The sequence below is a fragment of the Mycteria americana genome, chromosome 4 (genome assembly GCF_035582795.1).
Source record: "Mycteria americana isolate JAX WOST 10 ecotype Jacksonville Zoo and Gardens chromosome 4, USCA_MyAme_1.0, whole genome shotgun sequence".
Taxonomy (NCBI): Eukaryota; Metazoa; Chordata; class Aves; order Ciconiiformes; family Ciconiidae; genus Mycteria; species Mycteria americana.
In genome coordinates, this window is record NC_134368.1 from 61563799 (window position 1) to 61589852 (window position 26054).

Consider the following 26054-nt stretch of genomic DNA (forward strand, 5'->3'; position numbering starts at 1 on the left):
CATCTTCACACCACCTATGCACAGGTCAAGTCATCATATGACACTCGATACTTTACCCTTGGAAATTATCACCCTCTAGCTAGGCTTCTGACTGCATTTCTCATGCACATCTGGACTGACTCAATAGAAGTGTTCCTATATGGGATGGCAATGCAGCTTCCAGTTAAGGCATTGAGAAGCAATTATGTTATGTGCATCATTAGCAACTGTATTCATTGTGTTTCATAACAAATTATGCTGAGACATTGACTGAATCCAAATTAGGAGAAGCTGAGGCTTATCTTTAGCCTATATTTCATTCAAAAGAAGCTGGCCTTCCCAGAAAGGCAGTCTTCCTGTTACTTGGATATGGACTTGATATAAGGTGGAAGAAAGAACTCCAGCCATGTAAGCTGTATTTGCATCAGTGTGTTACTAAGCTGGTGATCCCTGAGCTGTAGAGGGGTCAAATGAAGGCCATTAAGATGGAGGAAAAGTCCCTAGATGTTAGAAAATTTATTGCAGCAAAGCAAAGAAAATATGTGCCACACGCATGTCTTGTTGTGATGTTCTGTCGTCTTTGCCTTCTGAAAGAAATCTGTGTGTAAGGCTATGTGGGCATATATATCTTCTAGTAGATTTGGTGGAACTGAGAAAACTTAAAATTGAAAAAAAGATTCCCAAGAAAAGATTGAGAAATGCTACTTTAGGTTAGAGTTTGTGCTTGTGTTAATTGACTTGCCAGTTAACTTGCTGTCACTAGCACAAATAGAAATGCTTGTCTAGACAACCTGCAAATATTTATATCACAAATGTTTATGACCTAGGAGAATTTTTCCAGGACAGAAATGTGTGTGTGGTTAGGTGGCCACAATTAAAATTAATGTCTATGGAGTTAAAGAAGAATGACAAACTTGAATGTAGCTGCTGTTATGGGGGCAAGTTCTTGTCTGGCCAAATGACCAATTTCCAGGGAGTTAAGAGGCACATGCTACTGAATCTACATCAGTCTGTCAGCTCTGTATCTGGCCTGGGACTGAACATTGTCTCTTTAGAGCATGGAAATTTTCTGCATTGGTCCTGCCCATAATTGCTGATTTGTTTTTAATTATACCAAAGAAGGAAATAAACTGTGTCCTTGCAAAATTTTCATGGCTCTTCTGGTTCGGGGTGTTGCAGGATGTAGTTAATGCTCTGAAAAGGCTTTGGGATTCCTGGACGAAAGGTGTGATGAAAGAATTGTATTGTTATTGTTTTAGGGGAGGAATTGTGCTACTGGGTAAGCCTCTGTCACTGAGACTTGCTAGACTTGTTTGTTCTGACTTGCCTATGACTCCTTTCCTAATTTGAGAGATAAAGCCTCAAGTCTATGCTGAGATGCTGCACAGTGCATTGTGGTGTTCGGGACAGTGCATCTCCCAGACAGAAAAGCTTCTTGCTGACTTCTCAGTGGTACCCAGAGGTGAGTGCTGCAGCATTCTAACTTGCTCCTTGGTAGTTTGGGCAGCACGGCTATATCATGTGTAGATTTATAGGGCAGTTTGAGCTTTGACCGAGGGTGTGGGGAGAATGGCACTAGCTCTGTGCTTCCTTATGTTTGAGCTGCCTTCCATACATCAGTAATACTTCTGATATTTAACCCTTTCTCCTCACCTAAAATGCATTTGTTTTCTGAGAATTCCCCAGCTCCTCTGCAGCATGGTATGGTGACAAATCAAGGTGGTCTATGGCCACTGAAGGTTGGAGCAGGTGAGAGTCATCTTGCTGTGCCCTGACTCTTATCTGCCATTTGTGCTAGTGTGGTTAGAATGTGTTGCAGTCACAACTGCTGAGCTAATAGCATGGTACAAGAGGGTGAGCAGAGTAAAGTAGGTAAAAGTAGCTTCTTGTGCTCTTGTTTATTTTCATGGGCTTTGTATGCAGCTAGTGAAGTGTTAATCTGTGTAGAATCAGCTTGGAAACACACCAAATCTGGCACCAGACCATTTCACCCGCCCTGCCTTGGAATGAAAATCAAACTGAAACCCCACAAAGACTATTAACTGCTTGTTTGGTGTCTTGCTTCTGGAGTAGATTTCAACCAGTCAAAGTGGGATGAAGGGAGGCAAGCAGAGCTATTTTCAAAGGCTGAAAAGCAGAGATCTTCTGCTATATCTGGGACTGCTGAACTAACAGAATAAGATACTTGTGTGTGACCCACGTAGCTGGAAGTGGAAATCTGAGAGGTAAATATGATGTAGAAGTTGCAGAACCTTATCCTAAACTGATTGCAATCAGTGGACAAGTACTTAATATTTCCTTTACACTGGGATGACCTTTTACATGTTCATGCAGATAGTAAAGTCCTTACGTAGTGAGTAGCCCTCCTAGTTCTATTAAAGGTTATTTCAGAATATGGGAGTCTTTCTCAAGATGTTGGCTGTGGCAGACAACTGTAGAAAGATGTGTTACTGATCAAGGGTATTTCAGTTGTCGGCATTACAGTTGTCCCACAGACTGTTGTAGTAGTACGGGAGGCTAGCTCTATCCCAACAATTAAAGAACTCATAACCTCTGAAAAGCTGTATGCAAAATGGATGAGAGAGTAAGGAACAACAAACCTTTTGTGCTGACTGCAAAGATGATCAAATAATCAGGGAAGCCTGTATGAGCAGCACTTAGGCATCATGGATATAGTTACTGGTAAGCTCTGAGTTAACACATCCCAAAGACTGAATGCTGCCCTTGAATCTTGATGCAAATGACAAGAACAGTACTTGGAGCTGTTGTCTATGCCCAGCTGAAGTGTGTTCCTGGGAAGCAACAAGATCTTGGTAGAATTGGATGGTTAAGGGGAGGAGCTCAGTTAGTAAGTGGCAAATACATTAGCGATGCTTTATCTGACTGCAGAGGGGTGGCATGCAGCACCAACTGTTTTTGTAGGATGTTTGAGGGTGTGGGGAGATCAAGCTGATTCAGCGTGACGCACAGAAGAACACACACATTTTGTTTCCCTCAGCAGATCCCTTCAGTATTTGGAAGTCTTCCATTGTATCAGAATTGCTTTGGGATGCATCAGACATTGAGTGATTGAGGCTGGTAGGTAACTGACCTTATCCAAACAAGGGTCTTGCAGTACTTAGGCAGGCACTAGCTGCTTCTGTTTCAATGCCCGAAGTAGTAGAGGTTGTTGTCCCATTCTCTTAGAAACGTGTGTCCTGAGTATGCCACAAGAGTGGAGGAGAAGCGTTAGGTTGGTGTGATGCTTGTGGCAAAGGTGGGAGTGGAATTCGCATGTCAGCCATTCCCAGCCACCCTGCCAAGGTAGACAGCTTCAGGGACCTAGTCTGGATTTTCAGATTGCACTCAGCAGGCCAGCAGATTAGTGTGGTCAGTTGTCCTGTGAAAGGTCCCATTTCTAGGAAGAGTGGTTGTAGGGATGTGCCTGAATCTATCTTTGAGTGGAAAAACTGGTCATGGCTATAAATGTGGAGAGACCCCCATCAGCAGATGTGCCACCCAAGCTCTGCCACTGGCTCTTCTGAGAGTATTGGAATATCAGTGAGCAGGGGTATAATAATAAAAAAATATAATAATGAATTTATTATAGGAAGACAGCAGCAAATCAGATAGAAGAGGCTGCATATTTTCTTCTATGCAGAGCATGGCAAAATACCTTTGGTAAACAGCTGGTGCCAGAAAACATGGTTTAGATTCATCTAAAAGCAAATCTAGGTCAGGGTGCTATGAGGGCTTAGCTTAAGAAGTCAAAAAATGTCGAGGGCAGATCTGTAAAACAGAACAGGGTAGCTGTTCCCTGCTTATCCAGCAACTCAGTGACTAGGGCCTTTTCTTAGGGCACAGATGATAGTTACGCTTCCTTTTCTTGTCGAACAGATGTTTTCTGATTGGTTTTCTGTTATTGTTCTTACTGAGGCTTTTGAGAACACACAGTAGCTCAACTGGAAGAGATGGATAAGCTCAATATAGTGAATCAAATCCTGTCAGGTAGAGGTGGGAGCTGAACTTTCATCACTTGCATTGTGAATGAACATATTAACCTCTTAGGGTGTTTGGTACAGGATGAGAGAGGAAAAACAGCTTGTCACCTGTGTATTGTCCTTGTCTTTTGCTTTTGGGTAAATGTTCCAAATTGGAAGGTAAAGAATTCATTTGGGGTTGATCAGAAATCCAACCTGAAAACCTATCTGTTTTCTCCTTGGTTTCACAAGGAAGACTAGACAATTTTAGCTCTGTAAAATTTCAGTACAACTCTTCTTCCTAATGTACCAATAACTATTAATGTAGCTTTATTTCTTGCTGTATTTCACTTATTAAAATATCCTGTATCGAGGCTTAATTTAATATATCTCTCTCTAAACACAACTTTACTGTGTTTAAAATAACTTAATTCTATACAAATGTAGCTATTTCCAAAATAGTTCATTTGGATGATTTTTTTCAGTACAGAATGACTTTTTAGTGATCAAAACACACTCTTTGGCTTAGAGTCAAGGTGTATAAACTAGGAGACTTAGTTTGCATTTCTAGACCCAAATGAACTGTGATATGAAGTTGTCAGATGCTGCTGTGTCCATGGACTGTCTTGGGCTCCTTGGGAATGAAGCGTGTTTTAAATAAGAACAGGGATTGCTGGAGGGAGGTCTAATGTTCATCCGTAGTATTGCCAAGATAAGCAGTTTTGTACCGAATTAGAAGATCTTGGGTTTGAAACTTCATGCTAATCCACTGCAGACTGAAAGCTGCCAGACACAGACCGTGAGGAGGTGGTTTTCAGAGCAGAGAGGACTCGGCCTTTGAGGTCTCCCAGCGGAGTCTGGCTTCTGATCTCTTGTTAAGGTTTGCTCTTGAGGAATGAAAGTTATCCTCATCCTTGCTGGAGGATGAATGCATTGGTATTACCTGAATTCCCGTCTGCCCCCCTGAGAGTTAATTCACAGCTTACTGGAGTGTGGGCAGTAATAAAAATCAAAGCATGTGGTATAAGGAAGCAAGAAATGTGAGGCTGTACAAAACACCCGACTCTGGAAGGCATCTACACAGGCAGCTGTGGTATTGGGGGTCTTCTGAGGAGAACACTTATCTATTAAGCAGTGCCTCTTTGCCACAAGAAGAAAGAAAGGATGCATCTACGATTGAAGGTGATGAGATCATCTCTGCCTCTGCATTCATCAGCACTGCAGAGGATCAGTGTTTCTCTGGCCAGCAAGTGTTGCTGGGTGGAGCAGAGTTTTCTTGGTTACTAGAGTGCAGAGAAGACCATGCAGAAGTCTGATTCCTAAACAGGGGGATCCACCTGCTGCTGAACTGTTTAACTACGGAGATGGATGGCCCAGGCACAGGAATTCCTGTCAGGTGGTTGTTCTGGTACAGCATGACAATCCTGCCCTTCATGGCACAATAGCAAAAAGGCTAGGGGGGCAAAGGAGCTAGTCGGAGGTGTAATGTGTGTGATTAATGACTGAATGCATTGACTGAACATAACCTGAACAAGAACTCTTTCACTAAACATCCTAGTAGTCCTCAGCAGAGGCAGGCTCAAAACCAGACCTAGTTGTGAGTGTGTTTTGTTTTGTGAATACAGACCCTAGCATGACAGTGTCAAAGGCTAGAATTCCTGGGCACTACTGGAAATATATGCTGCTCTAATACAAGCAATACACATTTGGTGTTGCCTGCACTCGAGCTGTTCTTCAAAGAGTAAAGGTTAGATGATTTTGGGCCAAACAAAACCATCTGTTCCCTGCATTCATGCTGATTCCTGAAGTGGGTGGCAAAAGATAAGGGATTTCCTAAAAAGCTAGAAACAGGAGAGTTTTTCTTTCCCAACTCTTCTGCACAACTGGTGACTAGCATGTCTGCTGATAAAATAGAAAAAAAAATGGGGGTTGCTGAGCTGGGTCCTGCACACAGGCATCACAGTTGAAGGATACATACTGGCAATTGTACACTGTGGAAGGTGATGAGACTTGGTGCTTCTGTTGCACAAGAGATTTTTTTTTCCTGTTCTGATACTTATCTTGGCAAGATGGAAGTCAAGAGCATCCTGCTAAAGGGAGGAAACTGTTTTGGGTTTGAAGATGTATTTCCACTTTAATTTGTATCTCCTATATACAAATTAATTACCTATATGAATGTAGAAATATGTGCTTCCTTTGAACTGTTTTCTTAAAAAACTTTAAAGTGAAATCAGTATCAGAAGTGGAGGAGGTTTTTATTCCTCATCTCCCATGTTTCCATTTACCCCAGCACTGCAGCGGTTCCTAAGGTATCTGTTTCCCCTTGCAAGTTTGTGTGATCTGTGGAGAGAAAGCAGTTCTGAAATGTTGGAGGAGGTGCTGCCAGTGTTTGTCTATGTAGCTGGTATTTGCACAAAAAGGAAATAGAGACAGATTGAAATGGAGGACAGTGCTGCCTGTCAGAGCATGAGTCCCATAGGCACCAAGATGCTTGTTTCTCAAGTGTGAGTCTTAAGCTTTTGTAGCTTAGGCATAAGGCCACGTCTTGAGGAAATCTGTCTGTATACAGTTCAAGAAAGCCGGTGGTTATGAAACAAGAGTACTGTTGCCTCAGTATCTGTGGAGTCAGCCATATGGTGTCAGGGCTGTTCCATGTGTTCTCTGTGTCAAGAGCAATGGAGGGATATTGCTCTGACTGCTGTTCAGGTGGAAGCACGCTAGGGTGGGAACAGCTGAAGTACAGGGAACCAGTCTGATCGAGACCGATGGCAGAGGTTCAGGCTGGAGAGCAAAAGCTCTCCAGTGAGGAGAGTGAAGTCAGATGCTAAAGCAGAATCTTTAAAACATGAGACGTGGCTAGCTAAGGAGGGGCAGAGGCATATTGCCATAGTGGGCTGTTCTGGTTAGCCAAGGGGCTTGCCCTCAAGGGAAGTAATTCCCTGCTCATGAGGTATGCTGCAGTTCCATTAGCTGGGACTGTGAAAGACTGTGAGCTGTGAGATGAGGATGGGAATGCTCCATGGGAGGCTGCAGCACGTTAAAGAAACTGAGGCAGGACAATCCCACTGATCTTAGGTTTTTATCTGAATCTCTGCATCTGTTAAACCCTCAGGGGTAATGGATAGCGTATACGGTGAAGTTCTAGATCGCGAGAAGTCAAGGCCTCCATGGAACCAGTTGAGCTCTAGTGTGTGTATATTATGTGCTTACTGCAACTTGCAGTTTCCAAAGAAAGTAATCTTGGCCAGCCTGGGCTTTCAGACTCCTATCAGCTGCCCTACAGTCTGTTTTGCAGAGCCTTGCCATCAGGGAACTGAGCCAGTCAGGAGACAGCTAGATTTGGGGAAAACTTGGACTGTGCATTGCCAGAACATATTTTGCCGCAGTAAAGCAGGCACAACAGAAGGAGAGGCACTAGCTTCTCTGCAGCATGTGACTCTGAAGCAGAAGGCTTGATCCTGGTCACCTGTCCCGTGTATTTTGGTAACACTAAGCTGCTGCTCGGGACCACCTGCAGTTGTGGTGCTGGCTGAAGCTACCCTGTTTAACTTTTTCTTTCCAGTATGCCACCTGATTGAGTGGGTAAAAACTTGCCTGCTTCCCTTCTTAAGCAATGGACTGAGATACCTGCCAGCACTCTTGATAGCCAAAACCAAGCTTTTATGTGAGGACATTAAACTCTGAGTCGCTTCTAACTTCCCTGTCACTGCTGAGCACACCATCATTATGTGTAGACCTCTCAGGTGCTTCCTCTGTGCCTCTATCCTTTTTTCTAGTTTGCCTTGCTTACCATCTCTTCCTTGTAGCTTTGCTCAGCCTTCTTGTCCTCAGGGCAGAGTGTATAATCCCATTTTGCTCTCCCACCACTTCACTGTATTTTGCTGTCTTGGATTTGTGCATCATACCCTTGCCTTGACTGCTCATTTGCCCCCTCAGCTCATTTCCAAAGATGGAGCCTCTGCCAGTATCCTGCTCTGCTTTCACTGTGATTTCTTCTTTGCCACCTTGTAGTCAGAAAACATGCAAAGACTTACTCTCTCTGCCTGCCTTTCTGCCCCTTCCTGCCCCTATTTTCTCTGATGTTGCTCAGAAATGGCTGTGCCATAGGCATGAAAAGGGGAAAACAGTATGTTGTATGTCTGGTCCACGGCAATACAAACATGGATCAGTGGGTGTAAAACAGCATAGTGACTAGCCAGCTGAATCCCTCCTCCCTAGAGCTGGCTGCTGCCATTTGTCACTCCAGGCACCTTTGAGAGATTATCCCATGTGTTTTTCTGATACCCTGTACTAATGCCAACCATGATGTGGAGACGCAGTGCGTGGCATGACAACAACTACTACATAGTGTGCTGTGGAATTACTGGGGATCTGAAATAATTGTGCTTAAGGCTTTGCATCATTCTACAACAAAGCTACTAAGGACATGCGCAAAAATGCAGTTTTCCTAATGTTCTCTTGCTTAATGCTGCACAGGAGGACATAAGTGGAGGAGAAAGGCTTATGTGCCTTTGTCCATGTGTGAGTCAAGTTCCCAACCCTTTTACAGGTCTGCTGTTGGCTTTCAGCAAGTCACTAAGTCTCGGTCTTGTTGCCATATCATATTTACACATGAGTAGCTATTTCTCTCTGACAGATTGTCTGGCAGGAGACAGGACGTGGTCACTTACAATGTATGTGTGGTTTTGGTGCAATAAAACCCAAACCCTGTAGGGGATCAATAAATGTTACTACTCATACCAACAAAAAATAACTCAAAGCTGTATGTTTTATAGCATCTCTGGTAGCCTAGAGTATCCCTGGTGCAGAAGGTATTTCATCAGTCATGAATTACTACATTTATGTTCAGTTTAAGCACCTGCGTGGGCAGTCAGCTGCACTTGAAATCTGTGTAATATTTCTTGATGGGAAATTGTCTCTACTAGCAATACCTCCACAACTTTAGGCTTTTCTCAGAGGTGCATGTGAGGCAACGGAGGCAACTTAGAACACAGGAAATTCTGACTAAATATAAAGAAAAAGCTTTTGCCATGAGGGTGGTCAGAGACTGGACCAGGACTCCTGAGAGACTGGGGAATCTCTGTCTTTGGAGATACTGAAAACTTGACTGGACAAAGCCTGGAGCAACCTGCTGTAGTGGGACCTGGTTTGAGCAGAAGGTCAGACCTGCAGGGTCCAGACATCCTTCCCAACCTACCTCATTCTGTGAGGTTTGTCAGCTGAGCTAAGCTGTGCCAGATATGATTTGGCTCAGTATGCGCTGTTGTCTTTGTAATAGACTTGAATTTCTCCATGTTGTTTTCTTCAATGCAGATAGTGATCCAGATGGACAGAGCAACGAAGCGTATAGAGCCATGGAAAATAGCAGTCATTGTTGTGTCGGTGATAGTAGGCTTAGCCCTCATCATTGGCTTGATTACATTTTTTTTGTGCCATGGTAAGTGCACCACTCTTCTTGTTATCACAAGTCTTCAGGAATCTGTTGTGTTTCACTTGCTACTGTGGTCTTGCCTGATGATTTAGGTATAGAATTCACCCCTGGTATAGAATCTACATGAGAAAGCTAACTAGACCCTGTTCAAGATCTGAATTGATTAGAAAACCTGCAAGAATACCTAAAATATCATTTACTTGAAGCAGGAATTTGTTTTGTCCCTCTGTTTCTTGTCTTGCTCTGGCACCTGCACTGGTATCCATGGTTAACCAAAGGCTAGCAGTCTTCCGTGTAAGCCAGGGGTGTGTCTAGTACTCAGGCTATGCATAGTAAGCTTGGTCTTGAACAGGATTTTTGCAGAAGCTGAGCCTGGCACCTCTAGCTGAGGATATTTGAGAGAGGGCAGAGGTTTAGGCTTTTTGGAGCCCAGGAGTCAGTCCTGGTTGCCAAGGGCCTGGCTTCAGTAGCAGATGAATGAAGCAAAGACATTCTGTTCCCAGTCTCTGAGATACCAGCATGAGAGGTTTTGAAATGCCTTCCTGCTGGGATGGAACTAATCACATTGCTGTCACAGCTCACCAAGAGTCAACAAGGCCGTGGCTTGCATTAGGACACTAGACAGAGCAGTGGCAGAGCTACAGCTTAGCTTTGCTTTTTGCTAACTCTGCATTATGGGGCCCATCTCTGCCATTCACCCGAGAGCCAGATTTTAGACTGCTGAATGGGTGCAAACAGCTCTGGGCCACCTGCCCCTCAGTGGGGCAGGGACATGCCAGAGTGCAGCTAGGGAGGAGTGAGCGTCTCTAGTGAGTCAGAAGGGACATATGTGGGCTAGTGTGTCTCGTGCTGTGCTCACCTAAGGCTGATGAGAAGATGGTCCCCAGAGAAATGTTGTAGTGGGTGTAATTTAGAGCTACTTGGGATGGTCTTCAAAGTAGAAATGAGCCCCTAGTTGGTCCATGGGGCAACAAGATGGTCCAGAGCCCCCTTTTCCCAAAGTGCTGGTAAAGCTGTAATTCCACAGCTGACAGGATCACAGCCAGAGCCTGGGAGCCTTACTTGTGCCATGCTCTCTGAGGTGCTGTGCATGTCTGAATTGTACTGAAGGAGATCATCCACCTTTCTTTTTCTCCTCTGTAGATCAGGACCGATATTACAGTGCATCTTTCCTAATCACCAATGTCAAGTACAACCCTCAGTATGAAAGGCAAACCACAGAATTGTTCAGGCACCTCAGCCAAGACATTGAAACCATGGTAAGCTAGGATGTTTCTCTGTTTCTGCCTGACCTATGGTGAAGAGTCCTGTGATTGTGTGATTGGAAATAGTCAGAGGTGATTGTGCTTCATCCTTATGTGGCTGGCCTTACCTTTCAAACCTTGCTGTAGTGGGTTAAAGATGCATTGCTGACTGTGTGCAAGCAGATGGTAAGCACAGGTGCTGTCTGTTCCAGCAGCCCTGTGGTGGAACAGGCACCCACAGAGCAGAAGGGATAGCAAAATCGGCCAGCTCAGCTGTTTATTTTAGTTCTGCATCCTCTTGATGGAAATTTAGTGGTGGCTTTGGTATAGAGGTGGAGATCTGAAGGCATTTTCTTGTGTTTTGGAGGCTCACAAGACTGTTATATCTTGAGAGCATGTACATATTACAGGTTTATTTTAACACACTCTTTTCCTTTAACAGATATCTGCAGTATTCAAGGGGTCCTTTCTAAGTAAAAGGTACATCAGGTCCCATGTTGTCAGTCTAAGGTAAGTAATGTGAAGGTCAGGAATAAGCAGGGATGTGATAAATATCCTTTCTTCCTATCCCTTGACCATATGGAGCGTGCTTGGCTGTTTATGCTTGGATTACACCAGCAGGACGACTAAGTCTTGGCTGGTTGTTGCTCTCTTTCAGTGCTCACAACACTAAGGGCTCAGTTACCTTCAGAGGTCAGCAAGGAAGAGAAATTTGGCCTTATACTTCTGCAGATCGATTACCTGAACACCTGTTGTTTGTGGCTGGGATGCAGTAACTGAATTACTAGGTGATCCCAGTTTTCACTACTAGTTAAGGGCTTGAGAGATGTGGAGTCAGCTCTTTATTCCACTTAACGCTTCCTGTGGAAGCTCAGGCTGGTGTTTACCCCTCTGCATGGTGTACAGCCGGAGATGACTATTCTCTTCCCTCTCTGAAAACGTCTGAAGGAATAAATGATTCCACTATGAGATACCTGGATACAGACTTGAGGGAAGGAGGCAAGTGGGACATACAGGTATAAAGGTCCTCTGAGAGCTTTTAAGTGGTTCCTCTCTCTGCAGTAATTATGTATCACTCTCAGTGATAAGAGCCATCGCTTCTCTGTCCTTTACTGTACTTTGGGTTGGAGTTGTATTTCTATAAGGCTCAATTCTGCTGTGGAATATTTTTCTCTAGACAGCAGAGTGCCAGACTTCCCACAAATGACCTTCACAGCACTTCTGGGCTTTCTTGCCTTTACCTGTCTGCAGATGGAATGAATCATTTCCTTAAACTATTCTACATTGTTTTCTGCTGTTGGTTTCTTCCACAAGCCTCCTATACTGTATATCAACTGAAATTACAGAACTTGGGAGCTAGCCTTCAAGCAACCTCTTTACACCTTTTAGGTTGACCAAACAGTGTATCTCTTCCAAGCTTGTTTTCACTACAGATACAGTGTTGTGCAACTAGGCACTGGACCAGTTAGCTACAGCTCTGCTGTCTTTCCCTCTAGGTTTCAGTTGGTTTTTCTTTAGACTGTTAGTTAAAATATTGGGCTCAATATTTTATACTGACAGTAAGTGATCATGCCTTGCTCCGATAACTCAAACTATTGAGATTTTTGTCTCTAGATACAGTGGAGCTAACTGGCCAATAAATGGACAAGTGACTTAAATGGAAAGAAATGCCAAAAGACCTTTTTAACTTCTGTGGCTCTAAACTGAGTCTCTTGAATGGCTGTTAGGAATGGCCTGCTGGGTATCTGTTGAAGGGTTTTAACTTGCTGTATTGTTCCTACTGCCATCTGTGCCCTCCTGACTATGAGCTGTGTGGAGGCCAAAGGGAGTGGTGCCTCTTCTTCTCAGCTGTGCTGCTTATAACAGTTCCCAGAAAATTCCCTCTGATCATTGTTATAGCAAGAACCAAGCTGTCTGCTGACATGTCATCATCTTCCTTTACTTGTGCACAGCTGTGCTATTTGTTCTATACATCTGTGCAGGCCAGACCTGTTCTCGTATAAAGAAGGCAGACGGTACAAAGCAGAACAAAGAGGATTAGTGGGCAAAGAGAGAATGACACCACTTTGTTTTTGTTGGTTTGCAGCCCAGATCCTGGTGGAGTGCTTGCATCTGTTGTTCTGGTATTTAAATTTGCCTCGGCTGACAGTAAGGCAATGAGCTGGGGTCATGTCAACAGTGTGTTACGCAGAAGGCTGAAAACAAGTTCAATATTCTTGAATGTTGACCAGTCTACCCTTAGACTCACAGGCAAGTGCCTTAGGTTTGTGTTTTTAGCTTGGAATTTGTTCCTCATACTTTGCTGTTCTTACTGTAATGAGTTTCACTTCAGTATGCAAATATGAGCTATTCTTATTCTGTTCTTTTGCCTTCTCAAAATTGTGTGTTACGGCTGACAGCCTGGGAACTTGGAAGTAGCAGCATGAAAAGAACTAAGGCATGCTGACACTGATTTATGAGTGTGACCGCTCCTCTGTGCATCAGAGGCTCTCTCTGTGTGACCTAGCTCTGTTGAATGAGATAGTGGGTTCCCCCCCCCCCCCCCCCCCCAATTCATCAAAAAAAGGCCCAACTTTGGGGTTCACAGATTACTTTAAGGCATACAGTGAATTGGACAAGAACCTGTATCACCAGGTACTGAAATAGTCTTCAAGCTATTAAAAAAAATACAAGGCTGAGATGGTTCCCTTCTCCACCCCCTGCCGTTTCCTTTGCTTATTTGACAGATTGCTGTAGCAAGTGTTCGTAACAAAACCCTGAGGTTCCCTGGGCAGTAATGCTCCCCCATGAATCTGTTGCTGGTTACCATTAGAATCCGGCAGAGGGTTTTTTGTAGGAAAGAAATTAGTAATGTTACAGTTTAGCTCCAGTCAATCCCACCACTGAGGATTTGTGAAGACTGTTTTGACCACCCTGCCATACTGAACCTGAACAAATGCATGTAGGTGTCTATATTGTGCACAGCTCCCAGCACATGTAGATGTTACTTGAACCTATTTGCAGTCATCTGCTGCTTTTGTTAGCTTTAAGCTAATGCAAGAAAGATGTATCCTTTCACCTTACACTTTCAGTGAAGAACAGAGGCTTAATTGAACTTCTCCAACAGAGCAAATTACTCCTTTTACCGTACTGTCGCTTCATGCAGCAATGCAAGCTAATTTGTGTTTGCTGGGTACAGGGAGGGAGTCTGTGCTAGATCACGTAGCAGTAAGAGATATACTCACTGTGGTGTTTGCTTTTCATTTCAGAGTTGAATAAAGAAAAGGGAGATAACCTTTTAAACAACTGTAAGTACAAACGCTTTATAGAAAAGGTCCTGGGACATGGTGCTATAGATTCTGTATTTACAAGATTTTTATGCTTTTGAGATGCAAGTTGAAAAAATAACTTGTTAAAGATACTAGAGCAGTAGACAGTGCATGAGCCAGGGAAGACTTCAGCTCATTTTCTTGCAGTCAGGCTGTCTCTGAGGTGTTTGCAGGATCAGACATTCTGACTTGGTGGTGGGAAGCACTTGCTTTTAATGTTGGTTATGGGAAGTAGGGGCATGTAGATGAGCTGCTGTTCGTGAGCTTTGCATAAGGGCTGCTGTTGCTGTGGGTCAGTATTCTTGCTGGAATCCTTCCAAAAACATTTTTCCTCCTGCCCCCTCCTCCCTGCAGAAAGGTTTGGCAATAGCTGTCTGTCAGATTTGAGCTAAACATTGCAATATACAGGGAACGGCCAGAGGGTGAGGGTGGGAGAGGGAGAAGAGCTGACCACAGTGAGAGCAAGGCAGTGGCACAGCCCTGGAGAGGGGCAGGTTCTCAATCCCTCTCCTGTTCTGTGCTGCCCCATGAGGTCTTAAAGCTCCTATGGAAACAGGGAGACAACATAAGTCCCCTCCCAGGGGACTGCATCAGTCCTCTGCATGGTCTCGGAGCCTTTGCACGTTAGCTTTCCATCTTTAAATGGACCCTGAGAATTAACTGGTTTGGATCTAACTTTTTTCAGCTGAGTAATACATGACTGTGCTGTTGGCACAGTGGCTATAAGTAAACTGTTGGAGGAAGAGGACACTATTTTTTGTTGCTGTTGTCAAGGCTGACCTGGAGGTGACCTGACAAAATCCTTTCTTTGTTTGCTTAGTTTGTGGGTGGGTTTTTTTGTTTGGTTTTGTGGTGTTTTTGCAAACTAGTCTTCAGCCATTCTGTGACACTTAAAGCTCTACTGACTATGTTGGTCTTGCCTTTGCTATGGAGGTGGGATGTTACAAATAATGGGAAGACTGCGTCCACTGAGTTCACAAGTAATGTGCAGTGTCTGTCTTGTGCATGTTTTGGTGGTGATGTGTGTATTAAAGCTTAGAGCTGACCTGCTGTGGTGGTTGTTTATGTGGGGGTTCCTCAGTATTTTCATACTCAATTTTTAAGAAGCCTTTTTAAAACAAAAGCAAACTAAGGATGTTCTTTTTCATACACTACTAAGAGAGGTTTAGTCTTTAGGTGAAACTTACATGCCGTTATTATGAAAGCTGTATGAATGTAAATGCTTAGGTTTAATTATCAGTGCATGTCTTTGTGCCTAATAATCTCTGTGTGCACAGACACACTAATAGCTATATATGTTACCTTTCCCTCTGTACAGCTCTGGTCAAATATCAAACAAAGCAAGGTTTGTAGAGGCAGTATTTTTTTTTTAACTAGGTAAACAGTTACAACTGGGGAAAATAAACAGTCTCAGATATACTGCCCTCAGTTCCTATAGGAGTACATATGGGCTTGTGTGTGAAAACTGGCTTAATGAATAAGTAGTGACTCTTCTACCAAACTTCTTTGTTTACCCCACATCTATCCTGAGACACTTGTAACCATGACACTTGGTTTCCCTGCTATTGGAGGCACTGCTTTAGGTGAAGGCTGTCTCTGACACCCCTACCCTGTTACGCCTGTGCCTGCAGCCATGGGAGCCTTTCCCAAAGGAGCACCCTGATTTCCCTCAGTCAGCTAAGGTGGAGCTGCCTTTTCTTTGACAGGCTGTGGAATACGAAGACAGACATTCTCCTTCTCAGGAACAGAGAGAATAGTTGGTGGGCAGCGTGCGCAGGATGGGGAATGGCCATGGCAGGCTAGTATTCAGCTTGATGGGACCCATCGCTGTGGTGCATCAGTGATCAGTAATACATGGCTAGTGACTGCAGCCCACTGCTTCAGAGGGTAAGTCATAAGCACCTTTCTGATCTTATAGGCCTTAGGACTCTTGGGTGCTCTGACCTTTTGTGGCCCACTAATGTCTGTATCTGCTGAAAGATAATGAAGTTTGGCTCTTCTCTGTCCTGTTAGGCAAACCTGGTCACATTGTGTTTTGATGCTCGAATGGAGAGCTAAGCTCCTTTGGGAATCTTGTTTTGTGTGGCTGTGACATAATCTCAAATATCTTACAGAGAGATCGATCCTCAGAGGTGGACTGCCAGCTTTGGAATTCTGCTGAGACCTCCAAAACAGAAAAAATTTGTTCGAAGAATTATCATTCATGAGGGATACAGAAGCTTGGTCTCTGATCATGAATATGATGTGGCTGTTGTGGAACTTGCCTCTGCTATTGAGTTCACGAGTGATGTGCACAGTGTCTGTCTTCCTGAAGCATCTCATGTTTTCCCAGAGAACGCTTCCTGTTATGTCACAGGTTGGGGAGCTTTGGAGAATGATGGTGAGTGTCTCTTGCCTTCCTGTGTCCTGTCACACATGTATCTGAGAAGACTGCTGTTAGTTTTACAGGTTTTTTGTTTATTTTGTGTTCCTTAGAGTTGGTGCTTGTTAGGTGCATGTGCTAATGATACACTTGTGGACTTAGTTTGCTGCTTTTTTTCTGGCTTGGTCAGTGGATTGGAATATGGGGGAAAAACCCTACAGGTTAGCATTACAGGAGTAAGAGCAGCTTTTTTTGTTGCCATATGCATTGTGCTGGTTGAATACCTTCTGTTCTCTGTTCCTATTGGCCCAGTCCCTCTGGGTTTAGCTCTGACATGAGTTCTTTTGCCACTCAGCTTTGTCATAGATGTGTCATGACAGTTTTTATCACTTATTCTCTCTTTGATCATAAATCAGGCTTCAGTTCATCCAATGACTTGAGTGAGCTTCATTCAAATTAGTCCATGTCAGTGAGGTTAGAGATGATGGAACTATAAATCTGCTTATGAGAGTCATTGAACTACCTAGGTTGTGTTTCATGGTAGACTCTTGGGGTGTGTAGTGATTGTCCAAAGCTACATTGCAGTTAACCAAATGGGTCTCTCCAATGATATCAAGGACATCTTGTAGCCTACAGTTGAATTCAACACTGAAACATGTACAGAAATCCCTTTGCCTGTTATGCTAAAGAGCATCTGGTGAGAATAAAAGATGGAGAAGGATTATGTTTGGAAACAAGTGAAGAACTTTAGCAGGGGGAAAAACTTTCTTCTTCCTGAGACATTGTCTGGGTAGCTCCCTTCATTGCCTGTAACAGCAGAAAAGCTGTAGGAAAATCTGGCTACTCCTAATCCTTGAGTGTTTTAGGTTGCATACCCTGTCAGCAAATTCTAATGCCACTTCTTCTAGGCTATAGTGTTAATCAGCTTCGACAAGCGGAAGTGAGAATTATAAGCACTGCAACTTGTAATAGAAGACAAGTGTACAGTGGAGCGATAACAGCTGGAATGTTGTGTGCTGGATACTTGGAGGGGCAGGTGGATGCCTGCCAGGTAAGTATCTTCATAGATAATAGTAAAAAGGAAATAGGTGGGGTGGGAGGTGATGTTTCCTAGAAATAAAATATACTTTGGGGAATCTTGATTAAGATTATGGGGTTCAATATCTTAACCAGATGTAAATGAAGAGCTTCATGGCTCGTGGGCTATAGTCTGCATTTAGGTGCTTGGGGTTTATATATAATGCACATGTGAAAGAATACAGATGTGAGGGTGTGGAGTGGGAGAGACTTAGACATATGCTGTCAGTCTCTGTCTTGTCAGTAAATCACATGGAGGTTGAATTATAGCTGTGGTCTAGAAACAAATATCTGTCAGTTTAACAGAACAATTTGAGGCTCGCTGCATTAGCGAGGTGAATGCTGTTTACTTTGTTCCTGCCTGTTGACATTTTTCTCCTTAGGGTGACTCTGGTGGGCCACTGGTGCATGCGAACTCCAGAGGAATCTGGTATCTTGTGGGAATAGTGAGCTGGGGAGATGAATGTGGCAAGCCAAATAAACCAGGAGTGTACACGCGAGTGACTTACTATCGAAACTGGATCAACTCCAAAACAGGCATCTGAAACCTGCAGCAGGTTAAGTTTTCTGGACTGTGTACAGCTATTCTTCTGACACATTCTGCTCTGCGGTTACCCTCTAAACAGCTGCTGGCTTAGCTTGTGGTCATGTATCAAGTATCAGCAAGCTTGGAGTAGTCTAGGACTTGAAACTGGTTTGGCCTACAGCCAGACAGGAATGGACTTGATCCACACGACAGCTGTTTGTTCAGGAAGTACTGTCAAAGGGACAACTGCCTTCGTCTATATGCAATATACTGACCCTCTTTTCTCCATGGCCAAATGTCTTGGCCCCTACTTTTATACCCAGGCAAAGTGTTTGAGTCCAAACAATCATTTACCAGCATCCAAGACAAGGTATAACTAAAATGTGGCTTGCCCATTTGCTGTGTGCTCCTAAGGCCCCATCTATCTGTGGACCAGCTACAATCCAGCCCCTGACTCCAAGGCTGCTGCGCTTCTGAAATATTGAGGTTTTTTCCTACATCATTCCAGGGAGAGTACTCTAATGAAGACTGGAAGATGGCTTAGAGAAGTCCTAGTTCCTAATATCATGTCAGACTTACTTAAGTGAATAGAGAATTTCTCCTTGCTGTGTTATCCTGAAAAAGGAATTAGTGAAAAACACCAGCTTCTGCCCACCTTCTTTGAACAAGTGTATGTGCGCGCGCTCATCCCTTCATATGAACGGCCCCTACCACAGTGTTTGCTGTGAGAGTGATTGCTGGGCTTAAGAACATAAAATGGTTTTTGGTCTTACCAGTCTGTTGTCACATCAGAGTATTTGGCTGAATTAATTTCCATTTTTAACTTTCCAGATTGTTCTGAATAAAAGTCCTTGGCTTTTTTGTGCAGGATGGAGGATTGTAACAATCTCACTACGACCATTTCCAGAAAAAACCCTCTCAAACTGCTTATTCTTGTGAATGCTGTTCTCAAGTCTTCATAATTTAATATGTGCATCTTCAGCTGCATCCAAAAAAAAAAAAAAGCTTTTGTGTTACAGTGGAAATACCTCAGAGCAGGGCAGAACTTCTGACTGACCCAGTAATCTTATGTAAAGATCTCTCTCTTCTGTCAGGAAGTAAGAATTGCCTGTGTCTCACTGCCAGACCATAGCTAACTCATCTAATCTCAACCACACAAACTTCATATTCTCTCTGACTTCATGTTTTCAGGAGCCTATATTTCCATCTGCCAGGTAGATCTCAAACACTTTCTGCACCCCAGCAGCACAACATGCCTATTCCTGGTGAGGATGCTTTCCTTGGTGTGTCTGCAGACTCTTTCCAACACTTAGCGTGGATGCTGATCCTGACAACAGCAAGTGCTGTGGTCTTAGTTGCTAGATAATGAGCCACTCAATTGCTCTCTTTTCCCTCTATGGTCAGAAGAGAAAGAACTCGGCAAAGGAGATACCAGCCACACTGCCAAGACTCGGAGCTGGTCCAGTGTGGCAAGCAAGCAAGAATCTGTGGCAGGCTAGAAAAGGCAAACAGCAGTCTTTCAGCAAGCTCATAGTTAGAAGATCTGGGGGAAACAGGCTGTCAGTGATTACAGTCTTGGGATCAAAGTGTTGTCCAAATTGAGTACAAGTCAGTTCACATAATCAATGGCAGTTCAGGGGATCCCCTCTGGACTATGTAGCTTTCTGCAGATGCTGCCACACAGCGCAGTAATCCATCAAGTTAACAGGAGTATTTTGATTACGCATCCTGTGATCTGGCTCCTTGCCAGTACAGAGAACCATGCTTTTCTAGAGCCTCACTGGAGGTACTGATATATTTGGATACACAGAGAAGGTCTGCATGAAAGACAAGGGTCTGCAGCTGTTTTCTGTTCTATACTTGTGTCTATCGGGAAACCCGGCACTTAAAAAATTTTTCTCAGGGAACTTTTCTTGTGGAATGTTGTGAGCTTCAGAAACAAAACTTGGTGGCTTAATTTCTACATAGGGAGTAAAAAGTGTCAGACTGGTTCTGTAGGTCTGTTGAGCCCAACAAATCTCATTTTAGGCCCTTAAGCAGAACACGGCTTTGAAGTATATTGCTTGTAGAGGAATTTTAAATATGATGTATGACAAGTATATATGATTTTTTTTTTCTTGCTGGTAGCAATTGTCTTACCACGGCAGTGAATAAAGTTTGATCTTAATGAAGAAAAGCGTTCTTACAAGATGCCATGGATTTCCAGTTCCCAAAGCACTTTAGGCTTGTGTTTTCAAAGGGCATAATGGTTTCTCCATCCTGCTGGATTTCATTGTAAGTTGGAAACTTAATATTTTTAGGCTTGCAAATCCCAGCTATCTCGCTGGTTCCCCAAAACAGGTAAGTAATGTCCAAAAAATTTATTTTGCATCTGTGAACTTTCCAGTTGTGCTTATTTTGGGTATGAAATCAGCAAGTCTTAAGCATTTTGCTCTGTATCAAGGGCTGCAGTAAATATAATTCTCCAAAATGGTGCACACAAGGCTGAAAAAGTAAACTCGTCATTTGCTTAAGGAGCTACCAGTTCTGAGCATCTGCTCACAGAGCTACAGTACCTGATCCACCTTAATGCCAAGTGCCAGCACAGTGCAGCCAGGAGGAGTGGGGCTGAAGAGGACCTGACATCTACATGGTTTGGGAGCCTTTATTTTGGACTGCCTTGTGGAGTTTTTCAGATGGAACCCAAAGTCATGGACTAAATGAACCCAACAGACATCTTAGAGGGATGGCACATAGACCAAGAGAACGATATCTGTGTGTATATATTAAGACAGGAAAAGCGGTGGTGGTTAATTGAAATGTATTGGAAAGTATGGGACCTGGGCATGACATAAATGGTATAGAATAAGGGTAGATACTGTCCTGGTTTTGGCTGGGATAGAGTTAATTTTCTTCCTAGTAGCTGGTATAGTGCTATGTTTTGGATTTAGCATGAGAATAATGTGATAACACACTGACGTTTTAGTTCTTGCTGAGCAGTGTTTATACTAAGTCAAGGACTTTTCAGCTTCCCATACTCTGCCAGTGAGGAGGTGCACAAGAAGCTGGGAGGGGGCACAGCCAGGACAGCTGACACAAACTGGCCAAAGGCATATTCTATACCATATGATGTCATGCTCTGTATATAAACTGGGGGGAGTTGGCCAGGGGGCAGCAATTGCTGCTCGGGGACTGGCTGGGCATCAGCTGGTGGGTGGTGAGTGGTTGCATCACTTGTTTTTCCTGGATTTTGTTCCTCTTGTTGTTCTCCTTTTCATTGTAATTTCTTATTATTTTATTTCAATTATTAAACTGTTCTTATCTTAACCTAAGAGTTTTCCTACTTTTGCCCTTCTGATTCTCTCCCCCATCAGGGGGAGGGTGAGGGGGAGGGTGAGCAAGTGGCTGTGTGGGGCTTGGTTGCTGACTGGGGTTAAACTGCGACACAGTTGGAACAAGTCTTCTGATCCAGTTTCTTCTGGAAGCAATGTAGTTTACATGCTCTGAAGCCTCTTGGTGATGCAAAGCAGTGTAAATACGGACTGTCAGGAAGAGTGCTTGAAAGAACACCCCTCATACACCAGGAATGTTGGTGCGGGTGAACGTGGTGGGTCTGAATGCCTTACTTGTGGCAAAACTACACTGTCAGCATTGTTTGGCTTTTCCTGAGGGAAATTATGGAAACCTGAAATAATGTAGGCAGCCAAAATGTTTTATTTCGTTTAGGTGGCCTAGCAGATTTGTATTTCTTTTAAGCTGCAGTCTCACCTATTTATGAAGCCACAAGCTTCATTGTCTGTCAGCCATGTTTTCGTAGGAATTAACATCTTCACTCAGGGCAGAATGGGATGTATCTAACTATACAATCATGCATGACACACAGGAATGTAATTTATATGTAAATTTAATAAAACCTGTTAAATTTGCCTTCTGTTTCATGTACTTGTTAATTTCCTGTGTCATGGTAAGCGACTGTAAGATGGGGACTCCTCTGTTTTACGTGTTACACCGATCCTATACCATGTATTTATGTACTGGCTTTTATGTAGTCTTAACCATCTGGTTTTATTGACTTCTTAGAGCATAACAACTGTTAGAAGAGCAAAATGCTGTCCAGACTTGGACAGAATTTACCTACCTGGCCAGATGTGTGCAGGCAGACAGGTCTCGTGTCAGCCACTAGAGGGTGAGTCGTATTGTGTAAAAGCCTTAAACTCTTGGCTGCTTGGTGCTGCTCTTGTTTCAGCTAAGTAGAGAGGGTCTGGAGGAAAAGGCACCGTGTCCATGTTGCCTTGAAGATGCAGAGATGCTACACAATTGTCTTGCAAAGTTTGAGGAGACTACAGCTGTTCAGCTTTTAGCGTAGACCTCTGCAGCACTGGGTGAGTTTGTCTTTTCCCCCATCAGAAAGTTGGCATCAAGTGCTCCTCTTCAAGTACGTTAAGTACAGTGTGCTATGGCTGTGAGCACGGGGCTGAGCAGGTTTTGCCTGCTTCCCTGCCACACCATAGCCAGACCTTTGTCCTGTGGAAAAGTAGACTGGAAAGGCACACTGTCAGGTATTGTTGGCATCATGGGTCTATTTTCTCAGCCTTCTTGCAAACAAGATAGCAAAAAGCAGCAGTAATTTTGAGAATCTGATAGGATGGGAGGTTTGCAGTGACATACAGCTGCTGTTTGCTTTGACTTCCCATTTTGACAACTCCTGATGATTCTTGTAGATCAAAGACACTTACCAGGTTTCTTCTTGTCCCTTTCCTGACAGGATGGGAAACTTGGTACAAATTGCACCATATTCTGAGCTAGAAGAGCAAGCTCTTGATGAACGAAACATGCTGGAGTTCGTTGATCCTGGTCTATAACACATAACAGCCGAAGGGATGGTCTTGGAATTTGAGATTATCTGAGAGGGTAAAAAGGAGTGCAACAGCTTTATTGCAGTATTACGGGACATACCAAGTTGGCTATGGATGGGAAGGTGGCTGTTCATTTGGAAGAACAGTAGCCCTTTTGTCACAATTTACTGGGTCAAGTGCAATAAAGGGAGTCTTAGAGACAGACTCCTTAAAGGACATAATTTTAACAAATCTGATTTTTTTTTTTTGGCTTAGAGAAAACTGCTTTGTGCTGAGTTTCTGCCAGAGCACATGCTGTGTATGTGACACTTAAAGCATTTATGCACATTCAGTAGCTGGTAACTGTGCCATGACCCAAGGATATGTTCAGCTGGTGTGGTCATATCTGGCTGGGGGAGCTATATGGGTGGAGTTTCTGTCAAAGGGTTTGAAGTGAAGAACTGAACAGAAGAACAGCTCTCATGTTCTTCCATATGTGTGGTTGAACCAGGATCCTTCTATAAAACATAGCTGTCAATATTTCAGCTTGCTTGGGGTCTTTGATCCATTATTGCTGCAAAGAAAATTTTTCACAACTCATCTGGTTAGAATAGTTCAGAAACAAATATAACAAATGGCAGTTGATTTGCTTTATCGTAGGGTAAAGTTTTATTTTTAATTGAACCCATTCTTAAATGACACTTCCTTTGAAGAATATTTTGTTTGCCATTCATTGCTGGTGGCTTTTTCTCAGGTGCAAATAAGTTGTTTCTGTAAAGACAGAGAAAAGGCTTTTGGGAACTTGTTATCCAAAAATGCAATTATTTTCTTTTATGTAAGCTTGAATAGGTTTAAGAAATACATGGCATGTCTCTGATTAACTTGATTAGCTACTGAATACCTTCCTTCTCCCAGTAAACGTGAAAGATTGTGCTTGCTATGTGATGTTTGTCCCCTCAGCTCCTGTGCTTTCCATTTTCCAGTTCTGCCACTGGGTATTCCATTCCTTGAGGAAGGGCCTGCCATCAGCCTGGCATCCAGAGCCTGTTTTAACCACAGATTGTTCTGTGTAAGTCAATACAAACAGTCAGCTGCCCAGAGTTGTCACATCTCTGACCTTTCCCAGACTCTTGGGATCACCTGCAGTCTGTAGCCTTTGGAGCCGTGACCCAGACAGTCTGGCACTGTTTTCCAGGCCAGTGGAGATGACCTGCATACCAAGGGGAGCTGTTACAGGGATCATTCCTTCCCCAGTGGACAGACCAGATGGAGGAACTGTACTAGGAAATAACGTGTCTCATGCTGTAGGGTGGTGAGAACGTAAGAAAAAACTTTTTTACTGTGAGAGTGGCTGAATATTGAAACAAGTTGTCAGGAGAGGTTATGGAGTCTCCATCCTTGGAGAGAGGCTAAACCCAACTGGACATGATCCTGAGCACCCTGGTCCAGCTGCCCTTGTTTTGAGCAGGGGTTTTGGGCTAGACTGTCTCCAGAGTTCCCTTCCCACCTCAGCTACTCTGATTCTGTTCTCCCAAAGTGCCTGGCAGCTTCAGGGAAAGGCACGTGGCCATGGCTAAGTGGCAGGTACTGCCTCATCTCAGTTGACTGCCCCTCAACTGTTTCTTTGACAGGTGAATGCACTGGTAGACAACCTAAAGAAGGCTGACACCAGGTCGTCTTCATTCTTGACCCTTAGATGCAGTACCCAGTGCTGTTGTCCCCAACTTGTCTGGCACTGTTAAACATTGATTGAGTAATCAATGAAAATAGCAGGGCACAGAAGGGAAAACAATCAATTCTGTGCCACCCAGGTAGGAAGCAGGTTACCCAAGAGCGAGTTCAGCCAGAAGGTCTCACAGGGAGGCAGCAAACCAAGTGGGACCCTCATTTGGTACTGAGCAGGCCTGCCTGAAGCATGCTGCATTTTTCTGTCAGAGTGACTCAGCTCCTGAACTGTGGCTGAAAGGATTTTCGTTATAATTTAGTCTATGAACCCTTGAAGGCTAATGCAGTGTATGATAAATCAGGCGATGGCTCACAAGAATCACATTTAGGATCTTGCATGCTGCTGCAGAGCAAACTGGAACAGATAATAGCTGTGGCAGAAAGCATCTCAAAGAGTTGGATTCTGTTTGGCTTCCGCTAGGCAAGTTAGCTGCTAACAAATAATATGAAATCAAATCCAAGCTAACCATTTTCTGGGGACATAGAGATGTAGGAAGGGTCTTGTTTTGAGTGTGGTGTCTTCTGCAGAGATCTGTTAGTGCTCCCAGTAAGTCTCTCTAGCATTTCTGATGCGTGAAACAATGCTGTGGTTCTTAATTTGAGCTGTGCCTGTAAAGGATTTATTTTTATCTTAATGTGCCTTATTTCTTTGCAGGGCTAGTCTAATTCATATAAAGATCTCCTGTCCCTTTGGAGATGATGTGCATCTTGACTGGGAGCAGAGTATTTGTGCAGTGGATGTGGAGAGCGGCTTGTTAGTCTGATTGCTAGGCAACACCTGGAAGAAAATGCAGGCTGGCCTGTTGCACTGTACCAAGTAGCAGCTCTGGCTGGGCAGCTGCAGAGGACAGGTACACGTGTGCTACCTTTTTACCTTGAATGGGGCAATGGGCTACGAATTCTTTTTTAATGACTCTGGCAGTGGGGGACTTCCATTGTCTAAGGGCATTGTCAGTATTCTGGGCTGCCCTATCTGGCTGCAACTCAGATGGGTGTAGCAGTTTCTGTTATAAGGGCCTGGAAAGAGAGACTAATTGGCAATCAACTAGGGCAGGTTCTAGCGTACTTCAGAGCTCGAGGCCATTGCTATAGCATCTGAGTGCCTCTGCATGCTCAGTATCTCAAAGCTGTATGGGCACCTAATAAAATCTGGCCCCGAGTGACTTTTCAAGGCTCAAGATAAAGGACCTGGCTTCTCTCCCAGCCCTGACAATTGGCTCTGGAGAATCATTCTATCCTTTTAGTGGATTTTCTGGTTTTGTTTTTCTACTTATCAGTTATTAAAAGCCATGGCTGGGAATTTCATGTGGCAAAGGAAAGCATGGGATAATAAACTGATGACTTTTTTGTCAAAACAGAGTTGTGTAGCATGTCTACAGCTGAAGTTAAAAAGTTTAAAGAAATGCAGCTCATTTAGAGCTTCCCCTGAATTTTGAAGCCCAAATGCAAGGTGCCTTTGTGTTTTTCAGGAGAGGGAGGCCTGAAGCTGTAACTGAGCTGTCAAGGTGTGCTGATGGAAACTGAGTGGACTTGTCCTAGGGAAGGATTTCATCACAGTGTACCAGTTTGGTCTTATCAGATGCTCACAGAATCGCAGAGTAATTTAGATTGGGAGGGATGTACAGAGAT

At 43.7% G+C, this 26054-nt stretch overlaps 1 protein-coding gene across 1 annotated transcript; it reads left to right on the top strand.

Annotated features, from left to right (window-relative positions):
* The first annotated feature begins 1348 nt into the window (after positions 1 to 1348).
* Positions 1349 to 17906, top strand: LOC142408718 (transmembrane protease serine 11E-like). Its single transcript, XM_075499290.1, has 10 exons — positions 1349 to 1441; positions 9252 to 9375; positions 10513 to 10628; positions 11056 to 11123; positions 12700 to 12863; positions 13862 to 13900; positions 15628 to 15808; positions 16036 to 16301; positions 17192 to 17334; positions 17744 to 17906. The coding sequence occupies exons 1-10, from the start codon at positions 1349 to 1351 to the stop codon at positions 17903 to 17905; spliced, it is 1356 nt and encodes a 451-aa protein (XP_075355405.1). The 3' UTR covers position 17906.
* Positions 17907 to 26054: the final 8148 nt, after the last annotated feature.